This window comes from Cherax quadricarinatus, chromosome 6 (genome assembly GCF_038502225.1).
Source record: "Cherax quadricarinatus isolate ZL_2023a chromosome 6, ASM3850222v1, whole genome shotgun sequence".
Classification (NCBI taxonomy): domain Eukaryota; kingdom Metazoa; phylum Arthropoda; class Malacostraca; order Decapoda; family Parastacidae; genus Cherax; species Cherax quadricarinatus.
In genome coordinates, this window is record NC_091297.1 from 18,887,976 (window position 1) to 18,907,541 (window position 19,566).

The 19,566-nt window shown below is 39.5% G+C and overlaps 1 protein-coding gene across 6 annotated transcripts in view; it reads right to left on the minus strand.

Annotated features, from left to right (window-relative positions):
* LOC128692458 (transcription factor IIIA) overlaps positions 1–19,566 on the minus strand; it is a 146,141-nt gene that overhangs the window by 92,941 nt on the left and 33,634 nt on the right. For all 6 annotated transcript variants that reach the window (XR_011391274.1, XM_070080770.1, XM_070080794.1 and 3 more), the window contains exon 5: positions 17,373–17,539. Coding sequence is in view for 5 of the 6 variants with exons in the window: in XM_070080770.1 (XP_069936871.1) it covers positions 17,373–17,539 (167 nt within the window). In the remaining variant the exon portion in view is untranslated. The remainder of the gene's footprint in view (positions 1–17,372; positions 17,540–19,566) is intronic.

Here is a 19,566-nt window from a genome sequence, read left to right on the forward strand (position 1 = left end):
CAACAACAGCTTCCTTGATTGCCGTTTTCTTGCCCACAATAGAAGAGATGGTTGATTTTGGTTTCTTGTACAACCTGACCAGGTCGGTGATACGTACTCCACTTTCATACTTATCAATGATCTCTTTCTTTATTTCAATAGGAATCCTAACCCTTATTGCTGTAGGGTTGGAACTAGAAGCTTTCTTGGGGCCCATGGTCACTTATTTTCCAGAAACACCACCGAAAACACTGTAATAATACGAAATATTCCGAGTGTATGCTTGAATGTTACCGCGGAGGCTGGCTGGTAAACAATGGCACAGGCGGCACATGTGAGGCTGGCTGAGGGCGCACATTGGACGCGTCTCGGACGAAGGCCGCTGAGCGGGTTTTTGTCCACTATGCGGGGCAAAATTTTAGCGAACAAAGCGTCCGCTATGCGGATTGTCCGCTATGCAAGGCGTCCGCTATGCGGGGGTCCACTGTATATATATATATATATATATATATATACATATACATATATATATATATATACATATACATATATATATATATATACATATATTATATATATATATATATATATATATATATATATTTTATCTTTTTTTTTATTATCACACTGGCCGATTCCCACCAAGGCAGGGTGGCCCGAAAAAGAAAAACTTTCACCATCATTCACTCCATCACTGTCTTGCCAGAAGGGTGCTTTACACTACAGTTTTTAAACTGCAACATTAACACCCCTCCTTCAGAGTGCAGGCACTGTACTTCCCATCTCCAGGACTCAAGTCCGGCCTGCCGGTTTCCCTGAATCCCTTCATAAATGTTACTTTGCTCACACTCCAACAGCACGTCAAGTATTAAAAACCATTTGTCTCCATTCACTCCTATCAAACACGCTCACGCATGCCTGCTGGAAGTCCAAGCCCCTCGCACACAAAACCTCCTTTACCCCCTCCCTCCAACCCTTCCTAGGCCGACCCCTACCCCGCCTTCCTTCCACTACAGACTGATACACTCTTGAAGTCATTCTGTTTCGCTCCATTCTCTCTACATGTCCGAACCACCTCAACAACCCTTCCTCAGCCCTCTGGACAACAGTTTTGGTAATCCCGCACCTCCTCCTAACTTCCAAACTACGAATTCTCTGCATTATATTCACACCACACATTGCCCTCAGACATGACATCTCCACTGCCTCCAGCCTTCTCCTCGCTGCAACATTCATCACCCACGCTTCACACCCATATAAGAGCGTTGGTAAAACTATACTCTCATACATTCCCCTCTTTGCCTCCAAGGACAAAGTTCTTTGTCTCCACAGACTCCTAAGTGCACCACTCACTCTTTTTCCCTCATCAATTCTATGATTCACCTCATCTTTCATAGACCCATCCGCTGACACGTCCACTCCCAAATATCTGAATACGTTCACCTCCTCCATACTCTCTCCCTCCAATCTGATATTCAATCTTTCATCACCTAATCTTTTTGTTATCCTCATAACCTTACTCTTTCCTGTATTCACCTTTAATTTTCTTCTTTTGCACACCCTACCAAATTCATCCACCAATCTCTGCAACTTCTCTTCAGAATCTCCCAAGAGCACAGTGTCATCAGCAAAGAGCAGCTGTGACAACTCCCACTTTGTGTGTGATTCTTTATCTTTTAACTCCACGCCTCTTGCCAAGACCCTCGCATTTACTTCTCTTACAACCCCATCTATAAATATATTAAACAACCACGGTGACATCACACATCCTTGTCTAAGGCCTACTTTTACTGGGAAAAAATTTCCCTCTTTCCTACATACTCTAACTTGAGCCTCACTATCCTCGTAAAAACTCTTCACTGCTTTCAGTAACCTACCTCCTACACCATACACTTGCAACATCTGCCACATTGCCCCCCTATCCACCCTGTCATACGCCTTTTCCAAATCCATAAATGCCACAAAGACCTCTTTAGCCTTATCTAAATACTGTTCACTTATATGTTTCACTGTAAACACCTGGTCCACACACCCCCTACCTTTCCTAAAGCCTCCTTGTTCATCTGCTATCCTATTCTCCGTCTTACTCTTAATTCTTTCAATTACAACTCTACCATACACTTTACCAGGTACACTCAACAGACTTATCCCCCTATAATTTTTGCACTCTCTTTTATCCCCTTTGCCTTTATACAAAGGAACTATGCATGCTCTCTGCCAATCCCTAGGTACCTTACCCTCTTCCATACATTTATTAAATAATTGCACCAACCACTCCAAAACTATATCCCCACCTGCTTTTAACATTTCTATCTTTATCCCATCAATCCCGGCTGCCTTACCCCCTTTCATTTTACCTACTGCCTCACGAACTTCCCCCACACTCACAACTGGCTCTTCCTCACTCCTACAAGATGTTATTCCTCCTTGCCCTATACACGAAATCACAGCTTCCCTATCTTCATCAACATTTAACAATTCCTCAAAATATTCCTTCCATCTTCCCAATACCTCTAACTCTCCATTTAATAACTCTCCTCTTTTTCTTTTTCGGGCCACCCTGCCTTGGTGGGAATCGGCCGGTGTGATAATAAAAAAAAAAAAAAAATATATATATATATATATATTATGTGTATATATATATATATATAAATATATATATATATATTATATATATATATATATATATTATATATATATATATATATATGTGTATAATATGTATATATATATATATATATATATATACACTGAGAGTAAAAGGTAGATGGGATACAAGGAGAATAGAAGCATCAGGGAAGAGAGAGGTGAAGGTTTATAAACTAAAAGAGGAGGCAGTTAGGGTAAGATATAAACAGCTATTGGAGGATAGATGGGCTAATGAGACCATAGGCAATGGGGTCGAAGAGGTATGGGGTAGGTTTAAAAATGTAGTGTTAGAGTGTTCAGCAGAAGTTTGTGGTTACAGGAAAGTGGGTGCAGGAGGGAAGAGGAGCGATTGGTGGAATGATGATGTAAAGAGAGTAGTAAGGGAGAAAAAGTTAGCATATGAGAAGTTTTTACAAAGTAGAAGTGATGCAAGGAGGGAAGAGTATATGGAGAAAAAGAGAGAAGTTAAGAGAGTGGTGAAGCAATGTAAAAAGAGAGCAAATGAGAGAGTGGGTGAGATGTTATCAACAAATTTTGTTGAAAATAAGAAAAAGTTTTGGAGTGAGATTAACAAGTTAAGAAAGCCTAGAGAACAAATGGATTTGTCAGTTAAAAATAGGAGAGGAGAGTTATTAAATATATATATATATATATATATATATATATATATTATGAGTAGTAGGTTGGTAGACAGCAACCACCCAGGGAGGTACTACCGTCCTGCCAAGTGAGTGTAAAACGAAAGCCTGTAATTGTTTTACATGATGGTAGGATTGCTGATGTCGTTTGTCTGTCTCATAAATATGCAAGATTACAGGTACGTCTTGCTACTTCTACTTACACTTAGGTCACACTACACATACATATACACATTTATTCATACACACTCATCTGAGTTTTCTTTGATTTTATCTTAATAGTTCTTGGTCTTATTAATTTTCCTTTTATATCCATGGGGAAGTGGAATAAGAATCTTTCCTCCGTAAGCCATGCGTGTTGTAAAAGTCAACTAAAATGCCGGGAACAATGGGCTAGTAACCCCTTTTCCTGTAAAGATTACTAAAAAGAATAAGAAGAAGAAAATTGTCAAAGTGGGAAGTCTGAATGTGCGTGGATGTTGTGCAGATGATAAGAAAGAGATGATTGTGGATGTTATGAATGAGAAGAAGCTGGATGTCCTGGCTTTAAGTGAAACAAAGCTGAAGGGGGTGGGAGAGTTTCAGTGGAGAGGAATAAATGGGATTAGGTCAGGGGTTTCAAATAGAGTTAGAGCTAAAGAAGGAGTAGCAATAATGTTGAAGGATAAGCTATGGCAGGAAAAGAGGGACTATAAATGTATTAATTCAAGGATTATGTGGAGTAAAATAAAGATTGGATGTGAAAAGTGGGTTATAATAAGCGTGTATGCACCTGGAGAAGAGAGAAGTGTAGAGGAGAGAGAGAGATTTTGGGAAATGTTGAGTGAATGCGTGGGGAGTTTTGAATCAAGTGTGAGAGTAATGGTGGTTGGGGATTTCAATGCTAAAGTGGGTAAAAATGTTATGGAGGGAGTAGTAGGTAAATTTGGGGTGCCAGGGGTAAATGTAAATGGGGAGCCTTTAATTGAGCTATGTGTAGAAAGAAATTTGGTAATAAGTAATACATATTTTATGAAAAAGAGGATAAATAAATATACAAGGTATGATGTAGCACGTAATGAAAGTAGTTTATTAGATTATGTATTGGTGGATAAAAGGTTGATGGGTAGGCTCCAGGATGTACATGTTTATAGAGGGGCAACTGATATATCGGATCATTATTTAGTTGTAGCTACAGTTAGAGTAAGAGGTAGATGGGAAAAGAGGAAGGTGGCAACAACAAGTAAGAGGGAGGTGAAAGTGTATAAACTAAGGGAGGAGAAAGTTCGGGCGAGATATAAGCGACTATTGGCAGAAAGGTGGGATAGTGCAAAGATGAGTAATGGGGGGGTTGAAGAGGGTTGGAATAGTTTTAAAAATGCAGTATTAGAATGTGGGGCAGAAGTTTGTGGTTATAGGAGGGTGGGTGCAGGAGGAAAGAGGAGTGATTGGTGGAATGATGAAGTAAAGGGTGTGATAAAAGAGAAAAAGGTAGCTTATGAGAGGTTTTTACAAAGCAGAAGTGTTATAAGAAGAGCAGAATATATGGAGAGTAAAAGAAAGGTAAAGAGAGTGGTGAGAGAGTGCAAAAGGAGAGCAGATGATAGAGTGGGAGAGGCACTGTCAAGAAATTTTAATGAAAATAAGAAAAAATTTTGGAGTGAGTTAAACAAGTTAAGAAAGCCAAGGGAAAATATGGATTTGTCAGTTAAAAACAGAGTAGGGGAGTTAGTAGATGGGGAGATGGAGGTATTAGGTAGATGGCGAGAATATTTTGAGGAACTTTTAAATGTTAAGGAAGAAACAGAGGCAGTAATTTCATGCACTGGTCAGGGAGGTATACCATCTTTTAGGAGTGAAGAAGAGCAGAATGTAAGTGTGGGGGAGGTACGTGAGGCATTACGTAAAATGAAAGGGGGTAAAGCAGCTGGTACTGATGGGATCATGACAGAAATGTTAAAAGCAGGGGGGGATATAGTGTTGGAGTGGTTGGTACTTTTGTTCAATAAATGTATGAAAGAGGGGAAGGTACCTAGGGATTGGCGGAGAGCATGTATAGTCCCTTTATATAAAGGGAAAGGGGACAAAAGAGACTGTAAAAATTATAGAGGAATAAGCTTACTGAGTATACCAGGAAAAGTGTACGGTAGGGTTATAATTGAAAGAATTAGAGGTAAGACAGAATGTAGGATTGCGGATGAGCAAGGAGGTTTCAGAGTGGGTAGGGGATGTGTAGATCAAGTGTTTACATTGAAGCATATATGTGAACAGTATTTAGATAAAGGTAGGGAAGTTTTTATTGCATTTATGGATTTAGAAAAGGCATATGATAGAGTGGATAGAGGAGCAATGTGGCAGATGTTGCAAGTATATGGAATAGGTGGTAAGTTATTAAATGCTGTAAAGAGTTTTTATGAAGATAGTGAGGCTCAGGTTAGGGTGTGTAGAAGAGAGGGAGACTATTTCCCGGTAAAAGTAGGTCTTAGACAGGGATGTGTGATGTCACCATGGTTGTTTAATATATTTATAGATGGGGTTGTTAAGGAAGTAAATGCTAGGGTGTTTGGGAGAGGGGTGGGATTAAATTATGGGGAATCAAATTCAAAATGGGAATTGACACAGTTACTTTTTGCTGATGATACTGTGCTTATGGGAGATTCTAAAGAAAAATTGCAAAGGTTAGTGGATGAGTTTGGGAATGTGTGTAAAGGTAGAAAGTTGAAAGTGAACATAGAAAAGAGTAAGGTGATGAGGGTGTCAAATGATTTAGATAAAGAAAAATTGGATATCAAATTGGGGAGGAGGGGTATGGAAGAAGTGAATGTTTTCAGATACTTGGGAGTTGACGTGTCGGCGGATGGATTTATGAAGGATGAGGTTAATCATAGAATTGATGAGGGAAAAAAGGTGAGTGGTGCGTTGAGGTATATGTGGAGTCAAAAAACGTTATCTATGGAGGCAAAGAAGGGAATGTATGAAAGTATAGTAGTACCAACACTCTTATATGGGTGTGAAGCTTGGGTGGTAAATGCAGCAGCGAGGAGACGGTTGGAGGCAGTGGAGATGTCCTGTTTAAGGGCAATGTGTGGTGTAAATATTATGCAGAAAATTCGGAGTGTGGAAATTAGGAGAAGGTGTGGAGTTAATAAAAGTATTAGTCAGAGGGCAGAAGAGGGGTTGTTGAGGTGGTTTGGTCATTTAGAGAGAATGGATCAAAGTAGAATGACATGGAAAGCATATAAATCTATAGGGGAAGGAAGGCGGGGTAGGGGTCGTCCTCGAAAGGGTTGGAGAGAGGGGGTAAAGGAGGTTTTGTGGGTAAGGGGCTTGGACTTCCAGCAAGCGTGCGTGAGCGTGTTAGATAGGAGTGAATGGAGACGAATGGTACTTGGGACCTGACGATCTGTTGGAGTGTGAGCAGGGTAATATTTAGTGAAGGGATTCAGGGAAACCGGTTATTTTCATATAGTCGGACTTGAGTCCTGGAAATGGGAAGTACAATGCCTGCACTTTAAAGGAGGGGTTTGGGATATTGGCAGTTTGGAGGGATATATTGTGTATCTTTATATGTGTATGCTTCTAGACTGTTGTATTCTGAGCACCTCTGCAAAAACAGTGATAATGTGCAAGTGTGGTGAAAGTGTTGAATGATGATGAAAGTATTTTCTTTTTGGGGATTTTCTTTCTTTTTTGGGTCACCCTGCCTCGGTGGGAGACGGCCGACTTGTTGAAAAAAAAAAAAAAAAAAAAAATATATATTTATATATATATATATATATGTATATATATATGTATATGTATATATATATGTATATGTATATATATATATATGTATATGTATATATATATATATTTTTTTTTTTTTTTTTTTTCAACAAGTCGGCCGTCTCCCACCGAGGCAGGGTGACCCAAAAAAAAGAAAGAAAATCCCCAAAAAGAAAATACTTTCATCATCATTCAACACTTTCACCACACTCACACATTATCACTGCGTTTGCAGAGGTGCTCAGAATACAACAGTTTAGAAGCATATACGTATAGAGATACACAACATATCCCTCCAAACTGCCAATATCCCAAACCCCTCCTTTAAAGTGCAGGCATTGTACTTCCTATTTCCAGGACTCAAGTCCGACTATATGAGATATAAGCGACTATTGGCAGAAAGGTGGGCTAGTGCAAAGATGAGTAGTGGGGGGGGTTGAAGAGGGTTGGAATAGTTTTAAAAATGCAGTATTAGAATGTGGGGCAGAAGTTTGTGGTTATAGGAGGGTGGGGGCAGGAGGAAAGAGGAGTGATTGGTGGAATGATGAAGTAAAGGGTGTGATAAAAGAGAAAAACGTAGCTTATGAGAGGTTTTTACAAAGCAGAAGTGTTATAAGAAGAGCAGAGTATATGGAGAGTAAAAGAAAGGTAAAGAGAGTGGTGAGAGTGTGCAAAAGGAGAGCAGATGATAGAGTGGGAGAGGCACTGTCAAGAAATTTTAATGAAAATAAGAAAAAATTTTGGAGTGAGTTAAACAAGTTAAGAAAGCCTAGGGAAAATATGGATTTGTCAGTTAAAAACAGAGTAGGGGAGTTAGTAGATGGGGAGATGGAGGTATTGGGTAGATGGCGAGAATATTTTGAGGAACTTTTAAATGTTAAGGAAGAAACAGAGGCAGTAATTTCATGCACTGGTCAGGGAGGTATACCATCTTTTAGGAGTGAAGAAGAGCAGAATGTAAGTGTGGGGGAGGTACGTGAGGCATTACGTAAAATGAAAGGGGGTTAGGGATTGGAGGAGAGCATGTATAGTCCCTTTATATAAAGGGAAAGGGGACAAAAGAGACTGTAAAAATTATAGAGGAATAAGCTTACTGAGTATACCAGGAAAAGTGTACGGTAGGGTTATAATTGAAAGAATTAGAGGTAAGACAGAATGTAGGATTGCGGATGAGCAAGGAGGTTTCAGAGTGGGTAGGGGATGTGTAGATCAGGTGTTTACATTGAAGCATATATGTGAACAGTATTTAGATAAAGATAGGGAAGTTTTTATTGCATTTATGGATTTAGAAAAGGCATATGATAGAGTGGATAGAGGAGCAATGTGGCAGATGTTGCAAGTATATGGAATAGGTGGTAAGTTATTAAATGCTGTAAAGAGTTTTTATGAGGATAGTGAGGCTCAGGTTAGGGTGTGTAGAAGAGAGGGAGACTACTTCCCGGTAAAAGTAGGTCTTAGACAGGGATGTGTAATGTCACCATGGTTGTTTAATATATTTATAGATGGGGTTGTAAAGGAAGCAAATGCTAGGGTGTTTGGGAGAGGGGTGGGATTAAATTATGGGGAATCAAATTCAAAATGGGAATTGACACAGTTACTTTTTGCTGATGATACTGTGCTTATGGGAGATTCTAAAGAAAAATTGCAAAGGTTAGTGGATGAGTTTGGGAATGTGTGTAAAGGTAGAAAGTTGAAAGTGAACATAGAAAAGAGTAAGGTGATGAGGGTGTCAAATGATTTAGATAAAGAAAAATTGGATATCAAATTGGGGAGGAGGAGTATGGAAGAAGTGAATGTTTTCAGATACTTGGGAGTTGACGTGTCGGCGGATGGATTTATGAAGGATGAGGTTAATCATAGAATTGATGAGGGAAAAAAGGTGAGTGGTGCGTTGAGGTATATGTGGAGTCAAAAAACGTTATCTATGGAGGCAAAGAAGGGAATGTATGAAAGTATAGTAGTACCAACACTCTTATATGGATGTGAAGCTTGGGTGGTAAATGCAGCAGCGAGGAGACGGTTGGAGGCAGTGGAGATGTCCTGTCTAAGGGCAATGTGCGGTGTAAATATTATGCAGAAAATTCGGAGTGTGGAAATTAGGAGAAGGTGTGGAGTTAATAAAAGCATTAGTCAGAGGGCAGAAGAGGGGTTGTTGAGGTGGTTTGGTCATTTAGAGAGAATGAATCAAAGTAGAATGACATGGAAAGCATATAAATCTATAGGGGAAGGAAAGAGGGGTAGGGGTCGTCCTCGAAAGGGTTGGAAAGAGGGGGTAAAGGAGGTTTTGTGGGTGAGGGGCTTGGACTTCCAGCAAGCGTGCATGAGCGTGTTAGATAGGAGTGAATGGAGACGAATGATACTTGGGACCTGACGATCTGTTGGAGTGTGAGCAGGGTAATATTTAGTGAAGGGATTCAGGGAAACCGGTTATTTTCATATAGTCGGACTTGAGTCCTGGAAATGGGAAGTACAATGCCTGCACTTTAAAGGAGGGGTTTGGGATATTGGCAGTTTGGAGGGATATGTTGTGTATCTCTATACGTATATGCTTCTAAACTGTTATATTCTGAGCACCTCTGCAAAAGCAGTGATAATGTGTGAGTGTGGTGAAAGTGTTGAATGATGATGAAAGTATTTTCTTTTTGGGGATTTTCTTTCTTTTTTGTGGGTCACCCTGCCTCGGTGGGAGACGACCGACTTGTTGAAAAAAAAAAAAAAAAAAATATATATATATATATATATATATATATATATATACAGTGGACCCCCGCATAGCGAACTTCAATGGGTATTCTTACCCTTTGAGGTGTAGGGTTGGCACTAGAAGCTTTCTTGGGGCCCATGGTCACTTATTTTCCACAAACAGCACCGAAAACACTGTAATAATACGAAATATTCCGAGTGTATGCTTGAATGTTACCGCGGAGGCTGGCTGGTAAACAATGGGACGGGCGGCACATGTGAGGCTGGCCGAGGGCGCACATTGGACGCGTCTCGGACGAAGGTCGCTGAGCGGGTTTTTGTCCACTATGCGGGGCAAAATTTTAGCGAACAAAGCGTTCGCTATGCGGATTGTTCGCTATGCAAGGCGTTCGCTATGCGGGGGTCCACTGTATATATATATATATATATATATATATATATATATATATTATATATATATGTATATATATAATGTATATATATATGTATATATATATTTTTTTTTTATTTTTTTTTTTCAACAAGTCGGCCGTCTCCCACCGAGGCAGGGTGACCCAAAAAAAAAGAAAGAAAATCCCCAAAAAGAAAATACTTTCATCATCATTCAACACTTTCACCACACTCACACATTATCACTGCTTTTGCAGAGGTGCTCAGAATATAACAGTTTAGAAGCATATATGTATAGAGATACACAACATATCCCTCCAAACTGCCAATATCCCAAACCCCTCCTTTAAAGTGCAGGCATTGTACTTCCCATTTCCAGGACTCAAGTCCGACTATATGAAAATAACCGGTTTCCCTGAATCCCTTCACTAAATATTACCCTGCTCACACTCCAACAGATCGTCAGGTCCCAAGTATCATTCGTCTCCATTCACTCCTATCTAACACGCTCATGCACGCTTGCTGGAAGTCCAAGCCCCTCACCCACAAAACCTCCTTTACCCCCTCTTTCCAACCCTTTCGAGGACGACCCCTACCCCTCTTTCCTTCCCCTATAGATTTATATGCTTTCCATGTCATTCTACTTTGATCCATTCTCTCTAAATGACCAAACCACCTCAACAACCCCTCTTCTGCCCTCTGACTAATGCTTTTATTAACTCCACACCTTCTCCTAATTTCCACACTCCGAATTTTCTGCATAATATTTACACCACACATTGCCCTTAGACAGGACATCTCCACTGCCTCCAACCGTCTCCTCGCTGCTGCATTTACCACCCAAGCTTCACATCCATATAAGAGTGTTGGTACTACTATACTTTCATACATTCCCTTCTTTGCCTCCATAGATAACGTTTTTTGACTCCACATATACCTCAACACACCACTCACCTTTTTTCCCTCATCAATTCTATGATTAACCTCATCCTTCATAAATCCATCCGCCGACACGTCAACTCCCAAGTATCTGAAAACATTCACTTCTTCCATACTCCTCCTCCCCAATTTGATATCCAATTTTTCTTTATCTAAATCATTTGATACCCTCATCACCTTACTCTTTTCTATGTTCACTTTCAACTTTCTACCTTTACACACATTCTCAAACTCATCCACTAACCTTTGTAATTTTTCTTTAGAATCTCCCATAAGCACAGTATCATCAGCAAAAAGTAACTGTGTCAATTCCCATTTTGAATTTGATTCCCCATAATTTAATCCCACCCCTCTCCCGAACACCCTAGCATTTACTTCCTTTACAACCCCATCTATAAATATATTAAACAACCATGGTGACATTACACATCCCTGTCTAAGACCTACTTTTACCGGGAAGTATTCTCCGTCTCTTCTACACACCCTAACCTGAGCCTCACTATCCTCATAAAAGCTCTTTACAGCATTTAGTAACTTACCACCTATTCCATATACTTGCAACATCTGCCACATTGCTCCTCTATCCACTCTATCATATGCCTTTTCTAAATCCATAAATGCAATAAAAACTTCCCTACCTTTATCTAAATACTGTTCACATATATGTTTCAATGTAAACACTTGATCTACACATCCCCTACCCACTCTGAAGCCTCCTTGCTCGTCCGCAATTCTACATTCTGTCTTACCTCTAATTCTTTCAATTATAACCCTACCGTATACTTTTCCTGGTATACTCAGTAAACTTATTCCTCTATAATTTTTACAATCTCTTTTGTCCCCTTTCCCTTTATATAAAGGGACTATACATGCTCTCCGCCAATCCCTAGGTACCTTCCCCTCTTTCATACATTTATTAAACAAAAGTACCAACCACTCCAACACTATATCCCCCCCTGCTTTTAACATTTCTGTCATGATCCCATCAGTTCCAGCTGCTTTACCCCCTTTCATTCTACGTAATGCCTCACGTACCTCCACCACACTTACATTCTGCTCTTCTTCACTCCTAAAAGATGGTATACCTCCCTGGCCAGTGCATGAAATTACCGCCTCCCTTTCTTCCTTAACATTTAAAAGTTCCTCAAAATATTCTCGCCATCTACCTAATACCTCCCTCTCCCCATCTACTAACTCCCCTACTCTGTTTTTAACTGACAAATCCATACTTTCCCTAGGCTTTCTTAACTTGTTTAACTCACTCCAAAATTTTTTCTTATTTTCATAAAAATTTCTTGACAGTGCCTCTCCCACTCTTTCATCTGCTCTCCTTTTGCACTCTCTCACCACTCTCTTCACCTTTCTTTTACTCTCCATATACTCTGCTCTTCTTATAACACTTCTGCTTTGTAAAAACCTCTCGTAAGCTACCTTTTTCTCTTTTATCACACCCTTTACTTCATCATTCCACCAATCACTCCTCTTTCCTCCTGCCCCCACCCTCCTATAACCACAAACTTCTGCCCCACATTCTAATACTGCATTTTTAAAACTATTCCAACCCTCTTCAACCCCCCCACTACTCATCTTTGCACTAGCCCACCTTTCTGCCAATAGTCGCTTATATCTCGCCCGAACTTCCTCCTCCCTTAGTTTATACACTTTCACCTCCCTCTTACTTGTTGTTGCCACCTTCCTCTTTTCCCATCTACCTCTTACTCTAACTGTAGCTACAACTAAATAATGATCCGATATATCAGTTGCCCCTCTATAAACATGTACATCCTGGAGCCTACCCATCAACCTTTTATCCACCAATACATAATCTAACAAACTACTTTCATTACGTGCTACATCATACCTTGTATATTTATTTATCCTCTTTTTCATAAAATATGTATTACTTATTACCAAATTTCTTTCTACACATAGCTCAATTAAAGGCTCCCTATTTACATTTACCCCTGGCACCCCAAAATTACCTACTACTCCCTCCATAACATTTTTACCCACTTTAGCATTGAAATCCCCAACCACCATTACTCTCACACTTGATTCAAAACTCCCCATGCATTCACTCAACATTTCCCAGAATCTCTCTCTCTCCTGTACACTTCTCTCTTCTCCAGGTGCATACACGCTTACTATAACCCACTTTTCACATCCAATCTTTATTTTACTCCACATAATCCTTGAATTTATACATTTGTAGTCCCTCTTTTCCTGCCATAGCTTATCCTTCAACATTATTGCTACTCCTTCTTTAGCTCTAACTCTATTTGAAACCCCTGACCTTATCCCATTTATTCCTCTCCATTGAAACTCTCCCACCCCCTTCAGCTTTGTTTCACTTAAAGCCAGGACATCCAGTTTCTTCTCATTCATAACATCCACAATCATCTCTTTCTTATCATTTGCACAACATCCACGCACATTCAGACTTCCCACTTTGACAATTTTCTTCTTCTTATTCTTTTTAGTAATCTTTACAGGAAAAGGGGTTACTAGCCCATTGTTCCCGGCATTTTAGTTGACTTTTACAACACGCATGGCTTACGGAGGAAAGATTCTTATTCCACTTCCCCATGGATATAAAAGGAAAAGTAATAAGACCAAGAACTATTAAGATAAAATCAAAGAAAACTCAGATGAGTGTATATATATATATATATATATATATATATATATATATATATATATATATATATATATATATATATATATAAAACTCAAAAATCTAACTTAATCCGTTCCAGGAGCTAGTTCTAAATTCGAAGCAATATTTCCCATAAGAAATAATAGAAATACAATTAATCCGTTCCAGAAACCCAAAAATATTCACAAAAAAATACATTTTATAGAGATTAATTACAGTTTCACATACACACAACAAATGCTATAGTCTTTAATTATGTATAGTAATATAAAATAACATTTTTACTTACCTTTATTGAAGATTGGTGATGGCATTTGGAAGATAGGGAGGAGGAGAGAGGGAGTTGGGGTTATTGTTTGAAAGGAGAATCCCCCTCCATGAGGACTTCCGGTACCAAAGCCCTCTCTGGGGTTGCTTCCCTTCTCTGTATTTTAATGCCACTAGGACCAGCTTGAGAGTCATTGGACCCCAGTCTCACAAAATAACTGTCTACAGTCCTCTGTTTGTCTCACAAAATAACTATCCACAGTCGTCCGTTTCTGTCTCACAAAATAACTGTCCACAATCGTCTGTTTGTCTCACAAAATAACTCCACAGTCGTCTGTTTCTGTCTCACAAAATAACTGTCCACAGTCGTCTGTTTCTGTCTCACAAAATAACTGTCCACAATCGTCTGTTTGTCTCACAAAATAACTCCACAGTCGTCTGTTTCTGTCTCACAAAATAACTGTCCACAATCGTCTGTTTTTCTCACAAAGTAACTCCACAGTCGTCTGTTTGTCTCACAAAATAACTGTCCACAGTCATCTGTTTCTGTCTCACAAAATAACTGTCCACAGTCGTCTGTTTCTGTCTCACAAAATAACTCCACAGTCGTCTGTTTCTGTCTCACAAAATAACTGTCCACAGTCGTCTGTTTCTGTCTCACAAAATAACTGTCCACAATCATCTGTTTGTCTCACAAAATAACTCCACAGTCGTCTCTTTCTGTCTCACAAAATAACTGTCCACAATCGTCTGTTTTTCTCACAAAGTAACTCCACAGTCGTCTGTTTGTCTCACAAAATAACTGTCCACAGTCATCTGTTTCTGTCTCACAAAATAACTGTCCACAGTCGTCTGTTTCTGTCTCACAAAATAACTGCCCACAGTCGTCTATTTCTGTCTCACAAAATAACTGTCCACAGTCCTCTGTACATCCTGGCAAGCTCAACAAGTCTCACTCCAATCTCATGCTTCTGTATTACGTATTTCCTTCTTCACATCTATGGTGTTTCTCACTTTCTTTACCACAGGGGTACCGCTAGCAAGTTTCTTTGGGCCCATGGCAGCTTATTTCACAGCCCCACAAGCACTAAACACAACTAAATAATCGTAAAATGTGTAAATGAGATCGCAGGTTAGTGTTCACTCAAGCATAAACAAAGCTAGACTGCTCACGGCACCTACGCAGGGATGCGGACAGAGCGGGCCAGCGGACAGGTCCCGTACCTGGCGGTCTGAAAATAGGGGCGTTCGATAATAGGGACACAGTTTGTCCGAAAAAATGGTCTTATTTTCAAAACGTTCGATATGTGATATGTTCGATTTTTGAGGTTCCACTGTAATCAGATATTAGTTGAACTTGAGTCCTGGAAATGGTAAGTACAATGCCTGCACTTTAAAGGAGAGGTTTAGCATATTGTCAGTTTGGAGGGACGTCTAAACTGTTGTATCTGAGCGCCTCTGCAAAGACAGTGATTATGTATGAGTGATGGTGAAAGTGCTGAATGATGATAAAAGGTTTTTCTTTCTTTTTGGGTCACCCTGCCTTAGTGGGAAATAGCTGATGTGTTAAAAAAAAAAAATGCAATCTTGCATCTGTCTGACAGTTGCCACATGATAGTGCTGGTGAAAACACTAAGCCAGGTTTATAAGAGAAGGGGGAGGACAGAGGAGTAACTTTAACTGTCTGAACAGGGGCACCCTCAGGAGTTATGTGGAGGCCAAGGAGTGACGTGATGCCCAGCACTGGGGGTTCAACTAAAAGCCACATTTAACAAATTGGCTGGAGATATTTTCAAGATATACTATGTAATGCAGCAATAGAAAAATCAATCAATAAACATGATAAAATCATAAGGTATCCACTCTACTAATAAATATTAATTATGCACATGCCATGATAATTACCACACATATGTCAGTGGAGAAGTACCAGAAAAAGCAGCCCATTCTCTAAATAACAATCAGTATTCCACTGCTGTTAACCCTTTGAGGGTCGACAGGCCCTCTCCGAAACTCGTTCTCAGGGTCGGCCAAATTTAAAAAAAAAAAAAAATTATTTTCTCTTATGAAAAGATAGAGAATCTTTTCCCGATCATAACGACACCAAAAGTTTGAAATTTGATAGAAAACTTACGGAATTATGCTCTCGCAAAGTTAGCGGTCTCGGCGATGTTTACGCATCGGCGATTTTGCCCACTTTGAGCCCCATTTTCAGCCAATTTCACTGTACTAGTCGACAAAAAACATGAATATTTCGCTAGAACTCCATTTTTTCTATCGAATGGGTGCAAGAAACCACCCATTTATAAATTCAACTATCCAGTACAGTGGTCAGAATTTAGCAATTTTGCCAATTTCACACAAATTTCAAAAGATGCCAATTTCCGAATAGGGTCCAGAATAAACAAGATAGACATTCCTGGCACTAAAATGACATTTCTTCTAGTCATTAGTCACGTCTCAAGGCCCCTCTTATATTCTTTTGCTTTCCACTTTGAATTTTTATTCTCACAAAAAATATAAGATTTACTGTTATGCAGACTACTGCATTAGTGTAAAAAATGGTATAAATATTATTGGTGCACTTGTGAAAGAATATTAGACTCACCAGTTGACGTGTATTGCACGCTTGGCACGATTTGTTTACTTTTGAAGTTTGGTAAAAATCGAACATTTCTGCTACTTTGAGCTCAATTTCAAGGCACCTTTCATTGTAAAACCAGTCAAAATCATCTCAATTTCAGTAATATGTCTTCCATTCTATAAAATGATACCAAGAAAACTAGAATACAACAATAAATACCATACGAAAATACACTGCAAAGTCGCTGATTTATTAAAAAAAAATGGTCAAAGTTTTTTTTTTCTCATTATGCACTGTATGCTGCAGGATTTTTTTTAGACTGTGCACACTGACCACATAGACCCATTCTTTCATATGAAGGCCTACCAGCTTTCTCCCACTAGATTTGAGGGCGCTAGAATTTATGAGTACTAGTACGTCAAAAACCCCTACGCGTAAGACGTACTAGTACGACGAAAACCCTCAAAGGGTTAAGAGTCAAATGGGTGACTGATCATGACCTTGGAACAGTGATTATTTAACTGCACATTTTAGAGTACTCTTGGTGGGACTCCATTTTCGGTTTGTGCTTCAAAACTTTTCATATTTCATTTATTGGCACTATGGGATATAACTATGGTAATTATTTTTTATTAATAGATGGCAATCTAGCCTAAACACAGTAACTTCAGTTGAGAAATTAGTTGATAACCATGTGAAAAACTGATGTAGAATTTACAAGGACAGGATGGAAACAGACATTACATTATTTCTGAGAGAGTATGAGAGAAAAAAGTATTGGTGAGAATGTAGAAGATAAATTCAGCCAAACAAAAATATCTACCTTTAGGATGGCTACTTGAGAGATGTTGCTGCAGTTCCTTATATGTATCAAATGTTAGCTGGCAGGATTCTTGAGGGCAAGCATAGCGGTTTTTTTCATGAACCATATTGTGACGCTTAAGACGACTTGGAGTCTCACATTGTACATCACACCCTGGGAAGTCACAGCTGATGAAAAGCAACATATACATTTTATGACAGAATAAAATATATTACAAGGAAGGAAACTCAACATCACTATAATGATGCTGTATGAACAGTGGTTTTCAATATAGGTACTGTGTAGACATACTGGAAAACAAAAATTATGTAATGTAAATGCAGTTGAACCCTGGAAGTTACAGTGGTTATGTTCTTGTAGACCTAAGGAATCTTGAAGTAGTGGATAATAGGAAATTTCATGCCCAAACTGTTGAAATTTTTGGTATTTTATATTTTATATTAACCCTTTCACTGTGCTCCATCCTCCTGCCAAATTAAAGGCCCCTTCAATGCAGGAATTAAAAAATTTCTTCTGGAAACATAGAGCTTGTTTTTCTGGTAGTATAAAAGCAGAATGAAAATCAAGTCAGTACTTACTGAGATATGAAGGTGTGAAGTTGAAGGTTGACCTCATGACAGCAACACTGGTACTGTCACATGTTTGTATTAATACAGTGGACCCCCGCATAGCGAACTTAATCCGTGCAAGAGGGCTGGTCGTTATGCGAAATGTTCGCTATGCGAATTAATTTTCCCCATAAGAAATAATGGAAATAAAATTAATCCGTGCAAGACACCCAAAAGTATGAAAAAAAATTTTTTTTACCACAAAAAAATGTTAATTTTAGTACACACAAACTGAAAAAGGCATGCACAATTACATGACACTTACTTTTATTGAAGATCTGGTGATGATTGATGGGATGGGAGGAGGGGAGAGAGAGTGTTAGTGTTTAGAAGGGGAATCCCCTTCCATTAGGACTTGAGGTAGCAAGTCCTTTTCTGGGGTTACTTCCCTTCTTCTTTTAATGCCACTAGGACCAGCTTCAGAGTCACTGGACTTCTTTCGCACAACATATCTGTCCATAGTGGCCTGTACCTCTCGTTCCTTTATGATTTGTCTAAAGTGGTTCACAACAGTGTCATTGTAACAGTCACCAGCACGGCTTGCAATAGCTGTGTGAGGGTGATTTTCATCAAAAAAGGTTTGCACTTCAAGCCATTTTGCACACATTTCCTTAATCTTTGAAGTAGGCAATTCCTTCAATTTCTCTCTCCCCTCCTTTGAACCAGTTTCCCCAGGTCTGGCCTCTTGCTCTTGAAGTTGATCTATCAGCTCATCAGTGGTTAGTTCTTCATTGTCCTCCTCCACCAACTCTTCCACATCCTCCCCACTAACCTCCAACCCCAAGGACTTCCCCAATTCCACAATTGATTCCTCAACTGGTATACTACTCCTCTCAGGGTTAGCCTCAAACCCTTCAAAATCCCTTTTGTCTACACATTCTGGCCACAGTTTCTTCCAAGCAGAGTTCAAGGTTCTCTTAGTCACTCCCTCCCAAGCCTTACCTATAAGGTTTACACAATTGAGGATATTAAAGTGATCCTTCCAAAACTCTTTTAGAGTCAATCGAGTGTCTGTGGTCACTTCAAAGCACTTTTGAAACAGAGCTTTTGTGTACAGTTTCTTGAAGTTGGAAATGACCTGCTGGTCCATGGGCTGCAGGAGAGGAGTGGTATTAGGAGGCAAAAACTTCACCTTAATGAAGCTCATGTCCCCATAAAGTCGCTCTGCCACGTCTGTAGGATGACCAGGGGCATTGTCTAACACCAGGAGGCACTTAAGGTCTAATTTCTTTTCAGTTAGGTAATCTTTCACATTGGGGGCAAATGCATGGTGTAACCAGTTATAGAAAAATTCCCTAGTGACCCATGCCTTACTGTTTGCCCTCCACAGCACACACAAATTATCCTTGAGGACATTCTTTTGCCTGAACGCTCTGGGAGTTTCAGAGTGATACACTAATAAAGGCTTAACTTTGCAATCACCACTAGCATTGGCACACATCAACAAAGTAAGCCTGTCTTTCATAGGCTTATGTCCTGGGAGTGCCTTTTCCTCCTGAGTAATGTAGGTCCTGCTTGGCATTTTCTTCCAGAACAGGCCTGTTTCATCACAATTAAACACTTGTTCAGGTTCCAGTCCTTCAGTT